The sequence below is a fragment of the Pristis pectinata genome, chromosome 22, assembly GCF_009764475.1.
Source record: "Pristis pectinata isolate sPriPec2 chromosome 22, sPriPec2.1.pri, whole genome shotgun sequence".
NCBI classification, from domain to species: Eukaryota; Metazoa; Chordata; class Chondrichthyes; order Rhinopristiformes; family Pristidae; genus Pristis; species Pristis pectinata.
The window spans coordinates 2,020,813-2,040,276 of NC_067426.1; the positions used below are offsets into that span (position 1 = coordinate 2,020,813).

Below are 19,464 nucleotides of genomic sequence, written 5' to 3' on the forward strand. Positions count from 1 at the left end.
AAACACCGCCTGAGGAAGTGACGTGAGGTTTGGTAGACCAACGGCCGTCGGCTTGCCGAGATAATTGACAGGAGCTCTGCCAATCGGAGGTTGCGTGGCGGCGCTGGGCGGGGCTGCCCGGCTGGGCGGGCAGAGATCGGACATGGACGACCGGCAGTACGAGCTGACGGCCGAGCAGAGGGCGGTCAAGGACAAGTACCCGCCCGTGAGCAAGAAGTACGAGTGTGAGTGCGGCTGGCCGGGGTGCTCGGAGGCTGGGGCCCCCGGTTGGATGGCGAGGGCCTGAGGCCTGTGCCGTTGCTGGGCGACGGCGGGGCCTGGTGGTCTGCTGGGGCTGAGCATTTGCACAGCGCCTGCCCCGTCCCTACAGCGCGCTGCCGGGCGGCTCGTTGGCCCTACACAGCGCGCTGAGGAAGTGCAGCCGAAGTCTCACAGTGGCTGCTGCAGGGGAGAGGGCCGTTCGGCCTGTCCATGGTCTACTCTCCCTCACGGCCCAGAGCCAATGGAGTAGGCTCTTCGGCCCACCACGTCTGTGCCGACCAATGCTGCCAATTTGAACTAATCCCAGCTGCCTGTACATGGTCTGTATCCATCCATTCCCTGCTCATGTTGCCCGTGTAAATATTTCTTAAACGCCATCATCGTATCTGCTTCCACTGCCTCCCCCGGCAGCCTGTTCAGGCACCTACCACTCTGTGTGGGAAAAAAAAAACTTGCATCATAACTCTGCTTTAAACTTTCCCCGTCTCATCTTAAACCTATGCCTTTCAGTATTTGACATTTCTGCCTTGGGGGAAAAATGGGGAAAAGGCTACCTTATGTATGCCCCTCATAATTTTCTACACCTCTGTCAGGTTCCCCCTCAGCCTTTGATGCTCCAAAGAAAACTTTGAGTTCGTCCAACTTCTCCTTATAGCTATAGTCTGTGAATTCTTTCCTTTCAGACTCTCGCCTAGCTTTCTTTTAATACTGAAAATGATTCTGTCTCTATTTCTCTCTGTGCAGTGTATTCTGGACTCTGACCACTTGCTGTATTAGAAAAAATAAATTTCAGTTTCAGTCTTGATTCTTTCGCCACTCACCCCATTCTGTTCCCAAGTTCTAGACCTTTCCACCAATAGGAGAATGGGAGTAGTTGCTCTCCATTTATTCTGGCTAGACCCTTTGGTGTTTTAAATGTCTCTTTCCTGCCCCGCCCCTGTTCCTAAGAAAGCCCTTGCTTCTCCTCCCCAGAATTATTATAATAAATCTCTTCTGCACCTTCTCCAAAACATCCTTCCTAATGTAAAGTCCAGATCTGGAGATAAAATCACAGCAATGGCTGAACTACTGTTACATCATAACTTCCTTAATCTTGTACCTGCACCTTTACTTATAATACCTTATACTTTCTTTCTCACCACTTTAACAGAATGCCTTGCCAGTTTCAATAGCCATGCACAAATGTCCCCACTCCTGTTCTTGTACCCCTTTTAGAATTGTACCTTCTTAATACCAAAACTTAATGCTTTGTATTCCTCAACAATAGATTTCAGAATTCCACAATCAGCATTGTCACCAGATAATCAGTTTTGGTGATGTTGATTGACAGATATATATTGGTCCCAGCTCATGGGATAACTTCCTTGCTTTTCAAAGTAGTGCGTTGGGATCTTTTGTATCCAGCTGAGAGAGCAGGCTGTGGTTTACTGTTTCTTCCGTAATGTGGCAATTCTAACAATGCAGCACCCCTCAGTGCTGGATTGGAGTTTCAGGTGAGATTTTTGAGTCTCTGGTGTGGGGTTTGAACGACCAATTATCTGACTCCATGGTGTGAGACTTCCACATTATGACGTGTTTAATACAATTACACAGATGTTTTAAATTAATTGAACCATCAGAAGCTGCAATGAAGCTGAATGCATCATAAAATATTGTGGCTTCCAATCAATTATTTGATCTGTTATTATTGAGTTTGCCAGAATTGCTCATCCTCCTGACACGTATAGTAGGCAAGTAGATCATGTAGTTTTTTGGTGGACACTCTGCTAAAGATTAGTATGAGGAAGGAGGAATATGTAACAAGTGGAAATATGTGAAAATCTGTAGTGACAGCAGGAAAGCTGGACTAACATAGATACTTCTTTAAATGACTGCACAGTTCTCCTCTTTCTGTGCTGCATGACTTTTATGGTTGTTTTAAAATAGGCTCAGAATTTTATCATGTTTGTAAAATCTTCATGCCTGCATCACCATTCAGTAAGGTTATGGCTGACCTTTTACCCAAGTACCACTTTTCTGCACTAACCCCATATCACTCAATTTTTTAAAATATCTATTTTGAATGTATGCCATGAGGGGCCTAGATATGGTCAATGTGTACAGTCTTCTTCCCAGGTTTGGGAAATCAAGAACTAGAGAGCATAATTTTAAGGTGAGAGGGGAGAGATTTAATAGGAACCTGAGGGACAACTTTTTCCACCCAGAGTGTGGTCAGTATATGGAATGAACTGCCAGAGGAAGTGGCTGAGGCAGGTACATTAACAACGTTTAAAAGGTACTTGGACACGAACATGGATAGGAAAGGTTTAGAGGGATATGGGCCAAACGCAGGCAAATGGGACTAGTTTAGATGGGAATCTTGGTTTGCATAGGCCGGTTGGCATAGGCCAGTTGGGCCAAAGGGCCCACTTCCGAGCTGTATGACTTAATAGTGCAGTTGGGTAAAGAATTCCTGGTATTCACCACCCTCTGCATGAGCAAGTTTTCCTCTCTTCTGTTCTGAATGCTCAACCACTTATTTGGAAACTCTGATGACCACCACCACCAACCCCCCCCCCACCCCAACCTAGACACCCCAGCCAGGGAAAGCTTCATATCCACCCTGTCAGGTCCCTTAAGAATTATGTACGTTTCAATTCTTCTGTACAGATCAAGTTGTCTTATTATTCTGTCATTAAGATTTCAGTTAAAGTTGGAACATGGAAAATAATCTCAGGGTCATGGAGATGTGTAGCCCAACTTGTCTAGGCCGACCAAGATGTCTATCTGAGCTAGTCCCATTTGCCTGCATTTGGCCCGTATCCCTCTAAACCTTTTCTATCCATGTATCCGTCCAAATGTCTTTTAAGCATTTTATTTCTACCTGCCTCTACAGCTTCCTCTGTGCTTTCTGATGTGAATTATGAAAAATTATGTTTCCATTTTATGGCAAAACCACCATCACAGGAATCAGTCTGTTGAAATTTCATGTGCTTTCTTGATTGCAAGTGTATTCTTCCTTGGATAGGGAGATCTGTGCAAAATACTCCAAGCATGGTCTCGCCAGGGCTGGATGTGATTATCTGCAGTTGTGCTCAAATCCCCTTGCAATGATGGGCAGCATACTGTCTGCCTTACTATTTGCTTGCTAAGCCTGCATATTAGCTTGTCGTGATTCATGTATAAGGACACCCAGATCCCTCTGAACACCAATACCTTTCAATCTCTCACTATTTAAGAAAAAACTCAGCATTTCTCTCTTTTCCAGCCAAGTGGATGCTCTCATTTTTCCATATCTTGTTCCATCTGCCATGTCCTTGCCTATTCACTTAATGTATGTACATCCTCTGATAGCCCACATCATCCATAAATCTGGATATGATATTCATCTAAATTTTGATATAGAATATGAAAGCTCTGGTCCCAGCATCAATTTGTTCACTGACCACAGCCTTTCACCCTTTAAATGACCTATTTATTCCTTTGGTGTTCTGACCATTGGCCAGTCCCCAAACCATACAATTATTTTACTCCCATTAATTTGCATTATGCTTTTGTTTACTAATCTCATTTAATAAACTCGTATCCAATATGTTTCTGGTTTACCAGTATACTTGCTTGTATCAGAAAAATCAGCAAGAATAGTTTCTATATTAATACCCATATTTACATGTAGCAGATATATGAATTTCATTAAATGAAATTGTTTGATATGTCATAGACCCTGGCATGCTTTTTCTCATGCACAGGATGTGGATGACACTGGAAACGCCAGCATTTATTGTCCATCCCTAATTGCCCCTGAATTTTGGAGATAGTTAAGGGTCAACCACCTTGGTGGATCTGGAGTTGCACATCTGCCTGGTCGATAAGGATCGCTCTGTGAGGGATAATTGTGAACCAGATCGGTTTTTATAACAATCTGGGAGTTTCATAATTACAGTTACTGAGATTTACTTTAATTACTTGAATTTAAATCTGGCTAGGGGAACTTAATTTCAAATTCTGGCTGCTAGTCCAGTAACTTAATTGCTATGCTACAATACCCAAGCTTGACAGGACCTGATTATATATATTGGGGTTAGGCATAAAAAAAATCCTTGGAGTCTGGTGGGTTTGGATTACCTGTAGTTGGGGTCAGGTTTTAATCTGTCAGTGATTATGAAATTAGTGAAAGAGAGAGTGTCAAAGGTAATTAATTTTGTGGTGCACTTTATTTTGCCGTGAAAAGCACAAGTGACCCTAATAATTGTGACCTTAGAGTTTATGTTCCCAGATCATGGATTAACTTTTCTGTCTAATAATGCTCCTGCAAAGTGCCTTGAAATATTGAAGTTGTTGAAAAATAGTGAGGTAGTCAGCACCCTGGGTACTCAATGCTTCGTTATGACTTTGGACAGTAAAGTGTAACCTCTGTGCTTTGGACTTTGAGAACTAAATGATATAAATCAATATAATGTGAAGCAATTAAGAATATCAGTAACTGAACACTGTTTCAGTGTTAGGGGGTAAAACAGTTCATAGTATAAATTTTGCAGTGTTTTTTCAGTCAGGTTCATTTTATTCCATTTGTTACAAAACTTAATGACAATGATACACGGTTTTTTAATTCTGTTTTCTTTCCCTCTCTAGATTTGGACCACACCGCTGATGTTCAGTAAGTTAATGTCTACTGTAAAGTGGAATAATTGCTGAAAAAAGTGGTTACAAATTTCAAGTGTTTTGGCAGTCAGGATCTTGTATTGTGTGTAATTCCTGAATTATAGAATTAAAGCTTGCATTAATTGCAAAATGTATCATTGATGTATCACGTTTCCATTTATCCAGTGTAGAATCTATTGGAACCTTGTCTCCCTTTTGTGCAGTCAACTGTGCAATATTTTTAACTTGCCATGTTACTTCAGAAACAAGGTTTGCTTGTTAAAATTCCTGCTGCTCATTAACAATTTTTATTTTAATGTCATTTTAAAATAATTGGGCCTTCTTACAAAAGTGATACAACTTAGTATTGAGAATGTTTATGATTGAAATTGATTGAAAATTCCAAAGACTTACTAGGCAATCAATATTCTTTTCCCAGAAAAATAAAAGAAAGAGGAAAAATTATGGAAGTTGCTCATTTTACTGGACCAAGTAACCCTATCTGGATCTTAATTGAGATAAAATAAATGGCAATGATAGGATTGGGCCGAGTCAACATGGATTTACCAAGGGCAAATCACGCTTGACTAATCTGCTGGAGTTTTTTGAGGATGTAACCAGGAAAATAGACGAGGGAGATTCAGTGGATGTTGTATACCTCGACTTTCAGAAGGCATTTGATAAAGTGCCGCACAGGAGATTGGTGGGTAAAATTAGGGCTCATGGAATTGGGGGGCGGGTATTAACATGGATAAAAATCTGGGTGGTGGATAGGAAACAAAGGGTAGGGGTGAATGGATGTTTCTCAGAATGGCAGGCCGTGACTAGTGGGGTGCCACAGGGCTTGGTGCTGGGACCACAGCTGTTTACGATCTGTATTGGTGATTTAGATGAAGGCATTGTGAATAACATTAGCAAGTTTGCTGATGATACAAAGTTGGGTGGCAGTGCGACATGTGTAGAGGAAGTTAGGAGAATTCAAGGTGATTTGGATAGGTTGGGTAAGTGGGCAGATACTTGGCAGATGAAGTTTAATGTGGATAAGTGTGAGGTTATCCACTTTGGGAGCAGGAACAGGAAGGTGGATTATTATCTGAATGGTGTGGAGTTAAGTAAGGGGGAAATACAAAGGGATCTAGGAGTCCTTGTTCGTCAGTCACTGGAAGTGAATGAGCAAGTGCAGCAGGCAGTGATGAAGGCTAATGGAATGTTGGCCTGTATTACAAGGGGAATTGAGTACAAAAGCAAAGAGATTCTTTTGCATGTGTACAGGGCCCTGGTGAGACCACTCCTGGAGTATTGTGTACAGTTTTGGTCTCCAGGGTTAAGGAAGGATATCCTGGCTATAGAGGGCGTGCAGCGTAGGTTTACGAGGTTAATTCCGGGGATGTCGGGACTGTCTTATGCTGAGAGGTTGGAGAGACTGGGATTGTACACGCTGAAATTGAGAAGATTGAGAGGGGATCTGATTGAAACATACAGGATTATTAAGGGATTGGACAAGATAGAGACAGGAAATATGTTCCAGATGTTGGGGAAGTCCAGGACCAGGGGGCATGATTTAAGAATAAGGGCTAGGCCATTTAGGACAGAGGTGAGGAAAAACTTCTCCCAGAGGGTTGTGAATTTGTGGAATGCACTGCCTCAGAGGGCAGTGGAGGCCAATTCTCTGGGCACTTTCAAGAAGGAGCTTGATAGGTTTCTTATAGATCGGGGAATCAAGGGATATGGGGACAAGGCAGGAACAGGATATTGATTGTTGAGGATCAGCCATGATCTCAAAATGGCGGTGCAGACTCGAAGGGCTGAATGGTCTACTTCTGCTCCTATTGTCTATTGTCTAAAGCTGAAACAAAAATAATCCCCTGGTGTTACTAATAGTTCGGCATATAGAATATGCTGTGCTTTTCCAATTGAATTGTGAATATTAACCTGTTTCCAATTAGAATCTGACCTGGCAAACTTGGACTCTATCTAGGAAAAGCGTTATCAACCATATTAACACAGACATGCTTGTAGCTGTTACTAGTTGGAGAAATTTTGGATGAGTTTGATATATTGCATAAGCAAATTGGATGACATCAATATGCTCTGAGTTTTTGATGTGGACTTCAATGTATTATGCAAATATTTAAAGTAAAAAAAACCACTAAAGTTTACCATTTTGATTCCTGACATGGTGGAGGGTGGGATTGCCCTAGGAGGTAATATTGAGCAGATGAGCAGATATACACATGAGAGTTTAGAAGAATGAGATCTGATCTAATTGAAACATGCACAATTCTTAAGGGGCTTGACGTGGATGGATGTGAAGTTGGCTTTCCTTGGCAGAGGTGTCGGGAACCAGGGGTCAGAGTCTCAAAGTAAGGGGTCAGTCATTTAACAGTGGAATGAAAAGGGAATTCTTCATCCTGAGCCCTGTGGGGACTCAGTCACTGAGAATGTTCAAGGCAAACATTGATATATCTTTAGATGTCAACGGATAGTGCAGCAAAGCGGTACTGAGGCAAGGGGCCAATAATGATCTACTGAAGGGTAGAACAGGTAAGAGGGACCTATGTTAACATTTCAGTTCAGGACCACTCTTCAAAACCAAGTCATAATGAAAGCCAGCTTCTTCTGTTTCTAATAGCAGTGCTCATCGGTCATAATAGTACTATTCGACACTTCTATCTAAATATTTTTTGCAGCTTTTTGTGGTTTGGCACAAAAAATATCAGCTATTAGTTTCACAATTAGTGGTTAATAGAATGGATAATCTATCTGCTGCATGTTACTTAGCAAGAGAGTTAACTTTCAGTTCAAGGCCCTGAACTTTTTTTTTTCAGGTTGCACTCATGGGGTGATACAGTAGAAGAGGCTTTTGAACAGGCTGTAATGGCAATGTTTGGCTATATGACAGACATAGAAACTGTGCAGCCATTAAAGACACTTGAAGTAAAGGCTGAAGGTAATCTTAGCAGTGTAGTAAATACATTCTGGTTGATTTAAGATATCTTTATTAGTCACATGTACATCGAAACACACAGTGAAATGCATCTTTGTGCAGAATGTTCTGGGGGCAGCCCGCAAATGTCGCCACACTTCTGGCGCCAACATAGCATGCCTACAATTTCCTAACTCGTATGTCTTTGGAATGTGGGAGGAAACCGGAGCACCCGGAGGAAACCCACACAGACACGGGGAGAACGTACAAACTCCTTACAGATGGCGGCCAGAATTGAACCCGGGTCGCTGGTGCTATAATAGTGTTATGCTAACCGCTACACTACCGTGCCTCGTGTCACAGGGTCATTTGTTAATCAGCTCCTTTGCTTTCGTGTGAAAGATGTTGTATGTGTCAAGTCCTGTGTTGGGAGGCTGGAGGACATCAGATACCCCGTCAGTTTAAAGTATCTTAATGCTATTCTAAGTGACTGCATATATGGGGGCTGTGATAGAGTTTTGCTTTCCCAGTTGTCCTGCAGGGAGATGTTTGGGACAAGGGAATAGTTGTAAGTAGAATTCCTGGAGTATCCGAGGATCATTCAGCCTCAAAATTATCCCCCAGTAGTTTCACCTCAAAGCAAAGTACCCCAGAAGCTGCAAATGCTTAGCATACCAGTTGCATTTGCAGAGGCTAAAATACAACTAATGTGTCAGGTTGATAATATTCCATCAGAACCAGGAAAAAAATGTTGCAGACTTGCAAAGTGCTCATAATGGTGATTGGGAAAGAGGGAATAAAAGGGAAGGTCTGTGATGGGTGGAAGGCAGGAGATCAAATGACAAAAGGGATTTTTATGCAAGGCAAAAGGTAGTTTTTTAAAAAGAAAATGGTGAATGTTGGAAATCAAAAATAACAGGAGGAAAAGTAAATCATCATTATAGAATCATAGAGTTCTACAGCACAGAAACAACTCACTACATCCACACTGACCATTGCACCCATCTATCCTAATCCCATTTACCCACATTAGGTCCCTAGCCTTCAATGCCTTGTCAATTCAAGTGCTTTTGTAAATCATTCTTAAATGTTGTGAGTATCTGCCTCCACCTCCTACTCAAGCCTCAAAAAATTCCCTAGGTCACCTCTAAAACTGGTACCTCTCACCTTAAACCTATACCTTCCTGCCTTGTACATTCCTAAAATGGGAAAAAGATTCTTACTATCTACCCTATCTATGCCCCGCATAATTTAGTATACCTCTATCAGGTCATCCCCTCAGCCTCCTCTGCTCCAGGGTAAAACAAGCCCAGCCTACCCAATCTCTCCAATCCAGGAAACATCTGGCGAATCTCTTCGCTACCCTCTGTAGCGCAATGACATCATTCCTATTGTGTGGCGACCAGAACCGCAGACAGTGCTCCAAGTGTGCCTAACCAATGTTCTATTAAGTTGTAACGTGACTTGTGTCTATGGCACAGCCAATGAAGGCAAGCATCCCATGTGCTTCCTTCACCACCCTCTCCACCTGTGCAGCCATTTTTGGGGAACTATGCATGTGCCCAAGGTCCCTCTGTTCATCAAAGCTTCCTAGGGTCCTACCAATTTCTGTATATGTCCTACCCTTGTCTACCTCCCACCTTCCCCAAATGCATTGTCAGCATTAAATTGCATCTGCTCTTGTTCCGCCCAAATTCCAGTTAATCGAGACAACCCTTTTTGCTCTCTACAGCTGATGTTCATGTCACCTGCAAACTTAATCATACCTCCTAAGTTCACATACAAGTCCTTTATGTAGAACAAACATCAAGGGACCCAGCTTCGATACATGTGGCACAACACTGTCACAGACTTCTAATCAGGAGAAACGACCCTCCACCACCACCCTGCGTCTCCTATTACCAAGCCAATTTTGGATCCACTTTGGCAGTTTGCCATAGATCTCGTGAGCTCTAACCTTTTGGATCAGCCTAACGTCTGGGACTGCGTCAAAGGCCTTACTGAAGTTCATGCAGATAACTACTGCAATGTCCTCGGCAATATGCTGAGTTATCTCTTCGTAAAATTCCATCAAATTCGTAAAACACAATTTCCCATGATCAAAGCCATACTGATCATCCCTAATTAACCTCTGCCTTTCAAAGTGTAAATAAAGCCTGTCCCTTTGAATTTTTTCCAGCAATATCCTTATGACTAATGCAAGACTCGCTGGTCTGTAGTTACCTGGAAATGGAATTGGTTTATTATTGTCATATGTACTGAGCTATCGTGACAAACTTGTCTTTCATACTTTTCATACAGATTAATTCATTACATAGTGCATTGAGGTAAAACAATAACAAAATGCAGAATAAAGTGTTACAGCTACAGAGAAAGTTCAGTGCAGGTAGACAATAAGGTGCAAGGCAAATAAATAGTGAGGTCATGGACCATACCCAGATTACGGAAGAGGAGATACTGGCTGTCTTAAGGTGAATTAAAGTGGATAAATCCCCAGACCCTGACAAGGTGTCCTCTTGGACCTTGTGGGAGGTTAGTGCAGAAATTGCAGGGGATATTTAAAACATCCTTGGCCACAGGTGAGGTGCTAGAGGACTGGAGGATAGGTAATGCTGTTCTGTTGTTCAAGAAAGGCTCTAAAAATAAGCCAGGAAATTATAGGCCAGTGAGCAAATTATTGGATAAATTACTGGAAGGTCTTCAAAAGGACAGGATATATGAGTATTTGGATAGACAGGGCCAGATTAGGGATAGTCAACATGGCTTTGTGTGTGGCAGGTCATGTCTAACAGATCTTGTAGAGTTTTTTGAGGAGGTCACCAAGAAGGCTGATGAAGGAAAGGTGGTGGATGTTGTCTACATGGACTTTAGCAAGGCCTTTGACAAAGTCCCGCATGAGAGGCTGCTGCAGAAGGTTAAGTCATTTGGCATTCAGGATGAAGTTGTGAATTGGATTCAATATTGGCTTAGTGGAAGAAGCCAGAGAGTGGTAATGGATGGTTGTCTCTCTGATTGGAGGCCTGTGACTAGTGGTGTGCCGCAAGGATCGGTGATTGGTCTGTTGATGCTTATCATCTATATTAATGATTTAGATGATAATGTGGTAAACTGGATCAGCAAATTTGTGGATGACACCCAAGATTGGGGGCGTAGTGGACAGCGAGGAAGGCTATCAAAGCTTGCAGTGTGATCTTGACCAGCTAGGAAAACAGGCTGAAAAATGTCTGATGGAATTTAATGCAGACAAGTGTGAGGTGTTGCACTTTGGGAGGACAAACCAGGGTAAGACTTGCACAGTGAATGGTAGGGCACTGAGGTGTGCAGTAGAACAAAGGGACCTTGGAATACAGATCCACAGTTCTTTAAAAGTGGCATCACAGGTAGATAGGGTCATAAAGAGAGCTTTTGGCACATTGGCCTTCATAAATCAGGGGATTGAGTACAGGAGTTGGGATGTTATGTTGAAGTTGTACAAGATGTTGGTGAGGCCAGATTTAGAGTATTGTGTGCAGTTCTGGTCACCTACCTACAGGAAAGATATAACTAGGCTTGAATGAGAGCAGATAAAATTTACAAGGATGTTGCCAAGACTTGAGGACCTGAGTTGTAGGGAAAGGTTGATTAGGTTAGGACTTTATTCCCTGGAGCGCAGGAGAATGAATGGAGATCTTACAGAGGTATATAAAATTATGAGGGTTATAGATATAGTGAATGCATGCAGGCTTTTCCCCCTCAGGTTGGGTGAGACTAGAACTAGAAATCATAGGTTTCGGGTGAAAGGTGAAATATTTAAGGGGAATCTGAGGGGAAACTTCTTCACTCAGAGGGTGGTACGAGTGTGGAATGAGCTGCCAGCGGAAGTGGTGGATGCGGGTTCAATTGTAACGTTTAAGAGAAGTTTGGATAGGTACATGGATGGGAGGGGTTTGGAGGGATATGGTCCGGGTCCAGGTAGATGGGACTAGGCAGAAGATCAGGTTGGCATAGACTGGATGAGCTGAAGGGCCTGTTTCTGTGCTGTAGTACTCTGTGACTCTATGATGATAATAGTGGGGTAGAAGCTGTCCTTGAGAGTAGTACCTACTCTCAAACTTTTGTATCTTCTGCCCGATGAACGAGAATGATCAAGGTGGGAGGGATCTTTGATTATGTCAGCTGCTTTCCTGAGACAGCGGAAAGTGTAGACAGAGTCAATGGAGGGGAGCCTGGTTTTCGTGATACACTGGGTTGTGTCCACAACCTGCTGCAATGTTGCACCCAGATTTGAGTCGACCTTCACAAATTGGCAACTGTCACTCACTCCACCTACAAACTAGAATTTTCCGTTTATTGATGAAAGGAGCCTATTATATAATTGTGGAAATTGTTTTTAGTGCATGGCAACAAATTTTAGTTTCTACTGTGTCATGTTTACCATGAAACTATTACCCGTCCTCCATGTGTTAAGCCTGCAAAATAAAAACCGTGGAATTCTGGAGGTGAACCATTATTTGATGAGTGTGTGTTGCTGTGTTCACTCAGGTGATTGCTGTGATCACCAGAAGGCACTATATTCTGTGGCTCTGTCAGTCACTGCAGGAACATTTGCATGATGTGAAATATAATATGAAGCAGTAATTCTATCCTAACTCTAATGTTTCTGTTTGTCTGCTTTCTTTTAGGACATGACATGTTATCTCTACTCTATAATTTCATGACTGAATGGCTGTATCAGTTCAGCGCAGAAACATTTTTTATTCCAAGGGTCAGTGACTGTTTTAAAATAAGTTGTGCATGAACTGACATATTTATAGCATGAAATGAATTGTTTGTGCATAGTTAACAGTGTTCCAGAAAATCTGAACCAGCCCTGTGTCGGTTTTAAGAATTTTAAGCAGTTCTGCAAATTTATATATTCCTACTTTAAATGCATATGGAAATGAATCCAGAGGAAGGTTTCAGAATTTTGCATCCCACAGTAAGTTCACATCAAGATGGAAACCAATTTGGCTCAAACCAGAGTATTTGTTTACAACATTGCACTAGTCAATGAGATGGAGTGGTGTGTAGGACATATGATTTAATTAACCAGAGAATAACATAATCATCTCTCCTCCGACTGCAAAACAATGTTTGAAAACCAGTAAATACAGTTACCTACGGAAATGCTCTTTTATTGGTGCTTGTTTTAACTTGAAAATTTGGTTATGAGGCATATATTTTCTGTGAAGCAACATGGCCATACTTTTCTGAATGACCCCCCTTTTGTCCTCCTCCTATTAATCTTGCAGTGCAGTGTGAGAAATCTCAATCTTGAACCTGCATCATAACACAAATGTACCTCTTTGGGATAATGAACAGCTATTCCATTGATGTGGCACAGGAGCTGGCTTAAATAATTACATTTGCACAAATTTTTCTCTGCTCACCTGCTGCATTTCTGTGGATATCTTTGATAACCAACCTTCTTATGTAAGCTTTGACATTCAATGGTAACAGTTTATTCAGCAGTGAAACATTGCTGTTGATCATTTTTTGCCTGACGTTCACAAGCAGACTGTCATGGAAGAACATCTTCAGTCCTTGTTAACACAGTTCCCCAATAACTTGAGCTCTTGTGCACTGTTTTACATGGTACCTTATTCAATACTTTCTGGAAATCCAAATACACGTTCCTCTTTATTGCCTCTGCTTATTATATCCATAAAGAGCTCTTACAAATTTGTCACTCATGATTTCACTTTCATAAAACTGTGGATTTGGTTTGATTCATTAAGCTTCTCTAAATGACTAGCTATTTCTTCCTTGATTTATAAACTCCAGCATCTTCCCACCAAAAACTTTTAACTGGCCTAGTTTCCCCACCTTTTGTTTCATTTCATTCCATTCCTGAACAAAGGCAGTCCAATCCTAGTTTTCCATTTCACTGGTACCCTCCCAGAGTCCTGAGCTTTGAAAAACCTTCAATGTTTCTGCTTTCTCTGCAGCCACATTTTAAAACCCTTTGACGTAGGCAATAGGGTCCAGGCAACTTGTGTGCCTTTTGTCCCATTAGTTTTTCCAATCCTTTGTCCACGCTGATAGGGATTGTTACAAGTTATTAGCTCATCTGTATTCATTGGGAAGTTGCAGTGTCCATTTTATTCTCCCTACATCTCCATCAGCTGCTCCCCTCTACACATCAAGGTTAATTTACAGTGGCCAATTAATTTACCAATCGGCACATCTTTGGGACACAGGAGGAAACTGTAGCATCCAGAGTAAACCCACATGGTCACGGAGAATGTGCAAAGTCCACACAGCTCCAGAGGACAGGATTGACCCTGGACTGCTGGAGCTATGAGGCAGCAGCTTACTAGCTGTGCCACAATACTGCCCCTAATTTCTGCTGAGCATTATGAAATAGCTGCTTACATATGTGCCATTGCTCATCTACTGACTTTCTATATTCCCAGTTCAATCTGGACAACTCTTCCTTCATGTCTTGTAATTGTCCTTATTTAAGTTGAGGGTATTGGCTTTGGACCTGCAGTGTTTGCCCTCAAACTGTATCTGGAATTTTACCGTGTTGTGCTCACTAGTCCCTTAACTGTAGAATCGCTCATTTATCCAAACTCATTACCCAGGACCAAAATAGCCTGTTCTTGGGTAGGTTCTGTTACATACTTTAAGGAACAATCTCTGCACTCCACAAATTAATTAAAATCTCCCATGATAATTGCACTTTTCTTACATGCCTTTGATATTTTCCCATTTATATTTTGGAACAATACAGGCCCTTTTGCCCACCGTTTTGTTCTATTGTGAGGTACTTCTTGGAGGCCTGTAGACCACTCCCACTGGGGTCTTTCTCCTGATGGTCCTTATTTCCACCCAAACAGATTCCACGTCATAGAGACACGAGACTGCAAGTGCTGGAATCTGGGGGTCCGGATTCCATATCATGATCCATCATTGACAACAATGCCTCACCCATGCACCGCATGTCCTTTTTAACCTCTTCTTTTGTAACGTCAAATTATTTGGAATATTGAGTTCCAAGTCATGGTCATCGTGCATCTACATCTGTGGAATGGCTACTAAATCAAACTGATTTATTTATTTTGTGCTTTCAACTCACCTACCTTGCATGCATTCAGCTGAAGGGGCTTAAACTTTGATTTTTTTTTTGCAGTTGCTTACTCAAGTTCCAATTTCTGCCTCATACTTTTGCTTATCATCGAGTCATAGAGCCCTTTGGCCCAACTCATCCCTGCCGACCAAAATGCCCATCTAAGTTAGTCCCATTTGCTCCTGTTTGCCCCATATCCCTCTGAACATTTCCTATCCATGTACCTCTTCAACTGTATAGAGTCGTGTCCAAATGCGTTATGTATAGTACATTCATGTCCTGTCACACCAAAAGCCAATTGTTAGGGATTCATCCCTAAATGTTAACAATTGGTGTTGACTTTTAAAGTTGCTGTTCTAACTTTTTTTGTTGTTGCTCTTTTAGGAGATGAAAGTGGTTCAAATAGACAGAACTAATTATACAATTCGATCAATAGGGTAAGTACTATAGTTTCACGGAACAGTGAGTCCTAACCACGTCTAGAGAATTAGCAGTCTTTGAGTTCACTTCGTTTAGAACATAAAACAGTACAGAAACAGGCCCTTCAGCCCACAATCTCTGTGCCAACCATGATGTCAAATTAAACTAAAGCTATCTGCCTGCATGTGATCTATATCCCTCCATTCCCTGCATATTCGTGTACCTGTCTTAAAAGCCACCACCACCACAAGGAAGTGCATTCCAGGCACCTACCACTCTGTGTTTAAAAATAAATTGCCTCGTAAACCTTTAAACCTTTCTCCCCCTAAGATAAGATATCTTTATTAGTTCAATGTACATCGAAACACACAGTGAAATGCATCTTTTGTGTGAGTGTTCTGGGGGCAGCTCGCAAGTGTCGCCACGCTTCCGGCACCAACATAGTATGGCCACAACTTCCTCACCCGTACGTCTTTGGAATGTGGGAGGAAACTGGAGCACCCAGAGGAAACTCACGTAGTCACGGGGAGAACGTACAAACTCCTTACAGAAGGTAGCCGGAATTGAACCCGGGTCACTGGCTCTCCTTAAAATTATGCCCTCTAGTATTTGACATTTCTACCCTGGGGAGAAAAGACTCAGATTATCCACCCTACCTATGTCCCTCATAATTTTATAAACCTCTATCAGGTCTCCCCTCAGCTTCTGATGCTCCAGCGAAAACAAGTTTGTCCAACGTGTTATACCTAATACCTTCCTGTAATGGGGCAAGCAGAACTACACACAATACTCTGGTATTTGGCTTGCACTCTGACATGGAAATTACCTTTACTGTTCCTCTCCTACTAATCTCTATTATATGTTCAGTTTTAATTAAAGGTTTTTACTGACAAACACCCTTTGTGTATTAAATAATGAGTTTCCCAGTGCAACTGCATTTTTTAGTTGAAGAGCCAGCCAGATGAAGTCCCTTGAATGAAAGAACAGTTCCTGACTGGTCTGGCAAGCAGATAAGAACCTTCAGAAGTGTGAGAGCAAGGAGCATGTCAGGTGGAAAGAGAACGCAAAGTACCATTAAGTCAGGGAGGGAGGAGAAGCAAACTGGGATTTGGATTCTCCTGATTTAATTGTGTATTTTTATTCCAAATAATGAAATCTGTAGAATTGAAAACACTGGGAGTGGAGATCAAATATTTAAAGAGTAACTTGTCTAACTAATTGGTTACAAACTTTGATGGTTAATAAGTCATTTTTTTAACCATATTCTGTCTAGTTCTGTTCTTTTTATTCTGCTACTGATGGTTTTTTTTGTTTGTCACCATTTTCCTTCTGTCAATTTAATCCTTGATCACCATCCCTGAAGCCATTTCATAAGAAAATAGGGAAGAGATCTAATGAGGAATTAAAAATTTAACTTGGAAGACTGCCTATTCAGAGGATTTTGGAGATTTTTAAGTTTTGAAAATTGACAACAAATACGGTGTGGATTTATGTACTTAAATTCTAAAATGTGAATTATTGTTCCTTTTGGTGATGAGAATAACTGTATATCCAGTGCAATGCATTGAATGTGTTCACTCAACTGAGTGTAGGATCCATTTGCCTGGTACATTTGTTCAGTGAAAATGTGACCTTGTATCCTGTTTAACAACACTTAAGCTGACATTCAAGTAAGCATTTTAGTGGGAAGTTTGTGCTAGGATTGTTGTTTGATATCTTGTATTTTATAAATTAAAATGTAATCTGAAATCTAACAATTTTTTTCTGCTGTAAGATGGGGTGAAGAATTTGATCTGGCCAAGCATCCTCAGGTAATGATTAGATGCTGTCTCTTGTGACTTTAAAGATTACTGTGTTCAAAGCCCTGAATTATATCCAACTATTAACTTTTTCTGTTTACACTTACAGGGCACTGAAGTGAAAGCTATCACGTACTCTGCAATGCAGATTCACGAGGAGGAATCACCTCAAATTTTTGTTATCATAGATATTTGATTTTTATTTCTGTTTTCATTTCTGACTGTTGAAAACTGTGTACAAAGTATTTTTTTCAATACTTGTAATGGAAATAATGTTCAAAAGTGTGCTAATATCAGGCGAACTATCTGCTAAGCAAAGATTCTTTAATTTATTAAAAGAAATTAATTTACCAAACTGGTTGAAGGAAATCCAGATATCTACACTACTTGGTGAAGCATGATCAGAACGGTGATGCAGTAAATTAGAAAGGTGTGTGCTGTGCTGGATAAGTATATCCCATCCACTTGGAATAATTCTCATTTGGTAGACTAGTCAACTGTAAATGATATTTTTAAATGATATATTTTTAAATGCCATATTCCTTTTACTTCTCACCATTATGAAATGGATGGACACTTTTACTTTTTGGGCAGGGCTTGTAATCCAGTTGTTTGTTTGTTTGACGTGCTTGTGGATTGAATGTTGGGAGTTGTGGGTTGCTGGTAAAGTTTTTAATACTGGTTGGATTTTTTTGTAGATCAGATCTGAAACCTTTAGGAAGTGAAATGTTCGGACATTTAAACATTACCCTAGCAAGCCTGAACTTGTTGCAGGTGTTGTAGGTGGAGTGGCCTGACCTGCAGAATGATGTGGCGTCTCTGAGAATTAATGTGAAAGGAATCGAGGACTCAGGATAAAATATGAATAACAATCAAACTCAAAGGAGGATGGGAAACCATTAAGCCAACACTGAAAGTTTCCCAGTGGAAATACACTGATTTTTTAAAAAATCTACAAATCAATTAGTTGAGCAAAAAGCAAAAATGTTTGGATGCTGGAAATCTGAAGTAACAGAATGCTTGAAATACTCAGTAGGTCAGGCAGCATCTGGAGGACAGAGGAAAAATGTGGCAGAAAGGTCATAAACTTATTCAGTTCTGATAAAAATAGGAAAGGCAGGTTACCTGAAATTGTGGACTTCACTGCTAAGTCCAGAGGCTGTAACATGCCTGTTTGTCGAGCTTGTGTTCAGCTTCTTTGGAACAGGTTAGGATGCCAGCTAATGTTCCACCCCTAACATTCCAGATCCATCTGTGTTTCCAGGTAAGGCCAAGGTAATCAGCATTTCTTGAATCATTGTTTTTGTTGCATGCTGAGATCCAAATGTAATGCCATTTCACAGCACATGCCTGCTCTTGTGCTTGCTCTCAAATGATCATCCACATACTACGTAGATGTTGAGAGTCTCTATCTCCACCAGCCCCTCAGGTAGTGTGTTACTCATTCCAACCACCCTCTTCCAGGACCTGCAGTGTTTGGTATCACAGTTTCAGTGTTATTTTTCTCCTCTGTTCTCATTCTTTTCCCATTTACACCTTCTGCAGACAGATCAGCTGCAAATCTTCCCCACCCTGTACTAGCAGACACCACCACCACTTGCGTCATTCAGTCTCTCGTGGTCTCCGTTCTATCACAGACACTTCTTCCCCCGCCCCCCCCCCCCCCCCGGCAACTTAAACCATGTTTGATTTCTACCTTTTCCTAATGCTGCTGAAAGATCCTCAGCCTGGAAGATAAACTCAGCTTCCCCTCCACGGATGTCACCTGACCTACTGGTCATTTCCAGCAATTTAAAGCAGTGTGGGTTTGGGATGTGATCCTTTCAAAACAAATGGGATTATTTGTAGACAAAGTGATTTTAATCTTCTTTGCTTTTACAAAAGTTCTTTGCTGTGTTAAGGGAATTCTTGCTTTCGGTTGCGGTTACCACAAAAATTTGACTTTTACAGTTAGATGTATCCTGATTATGAATTATTCCAAGTGTTCTTAATTAAGTTTTGTAAATATAATGTGCAGTTTTTAAGTTATAACAATAAAGCTGTTACAGAATGCTTTTTGGTTCATCTATTATTGGGAACATGCTGTGTCCAACATTAACGTACTTGTGATTTATAGTCAACAGGTTACCTTTGGAGTTGGGGGGGGGGGGATGGGGATGGGGTGTGGCTGAAAAAACTGCAAGGAACCAGTTTTACCATAAAGTGAAGTATTCTAAGATCCTTACCGTGATCACCAGATGTATTTTCACATTCATTCTCTCAAAGGCTGCATCTACAACACTCTCATCTATGGCTTTACTAGAGTTGACTATCAGTGATGCATTCAGAGTCCATGAATATGGAAACCA

At 41.3% G+C, this 19,464-nt stretch overlaps 1 protein-coding gene across 2 annotated transcripts; it reads left to right on the forward strand.

Moving 5' to 3' along the window:
- The first annotated feature begins 93 nt into the window (after window positions 1-93).
- On the forward strand, window positions 94-19,179 carry zbtb8os (zinc finger and BTB domain containing 8 opposite strand). 2 transcript variants are annotated; one of them, XM_052036457.1, is made up of 7 exons: window positions 94-224; window positions 4,873-4,897; window positions 7,710-7,831; window positions 12,469-12,551; window positions 15,282-15,334; window positions 17,092-17,128; window positions 17,226-19,179. In XM_052036457.1, exons 1-7 carry the CDS (start codon window positions 143-145, stop codon window positions 17,310-17,312), a joined length of 489 nt encoding a protein of 162 aa, XP_051892417.1. In that variant the 5' UTR covers window positions 94-142; the 3' UTR covers window positions 17,313-19,179. The 2 variants fall into 2 exon arrangements, with proteins under 2 accessions (XP_051892417.1, XP_051892418.1); XM_052036458.1 differs by having other exon boundaries at window positions 136-216; window positions 17,226-19,145.
- Window positions 19,180-19,464: the final 285 nt, after the last annotated feature.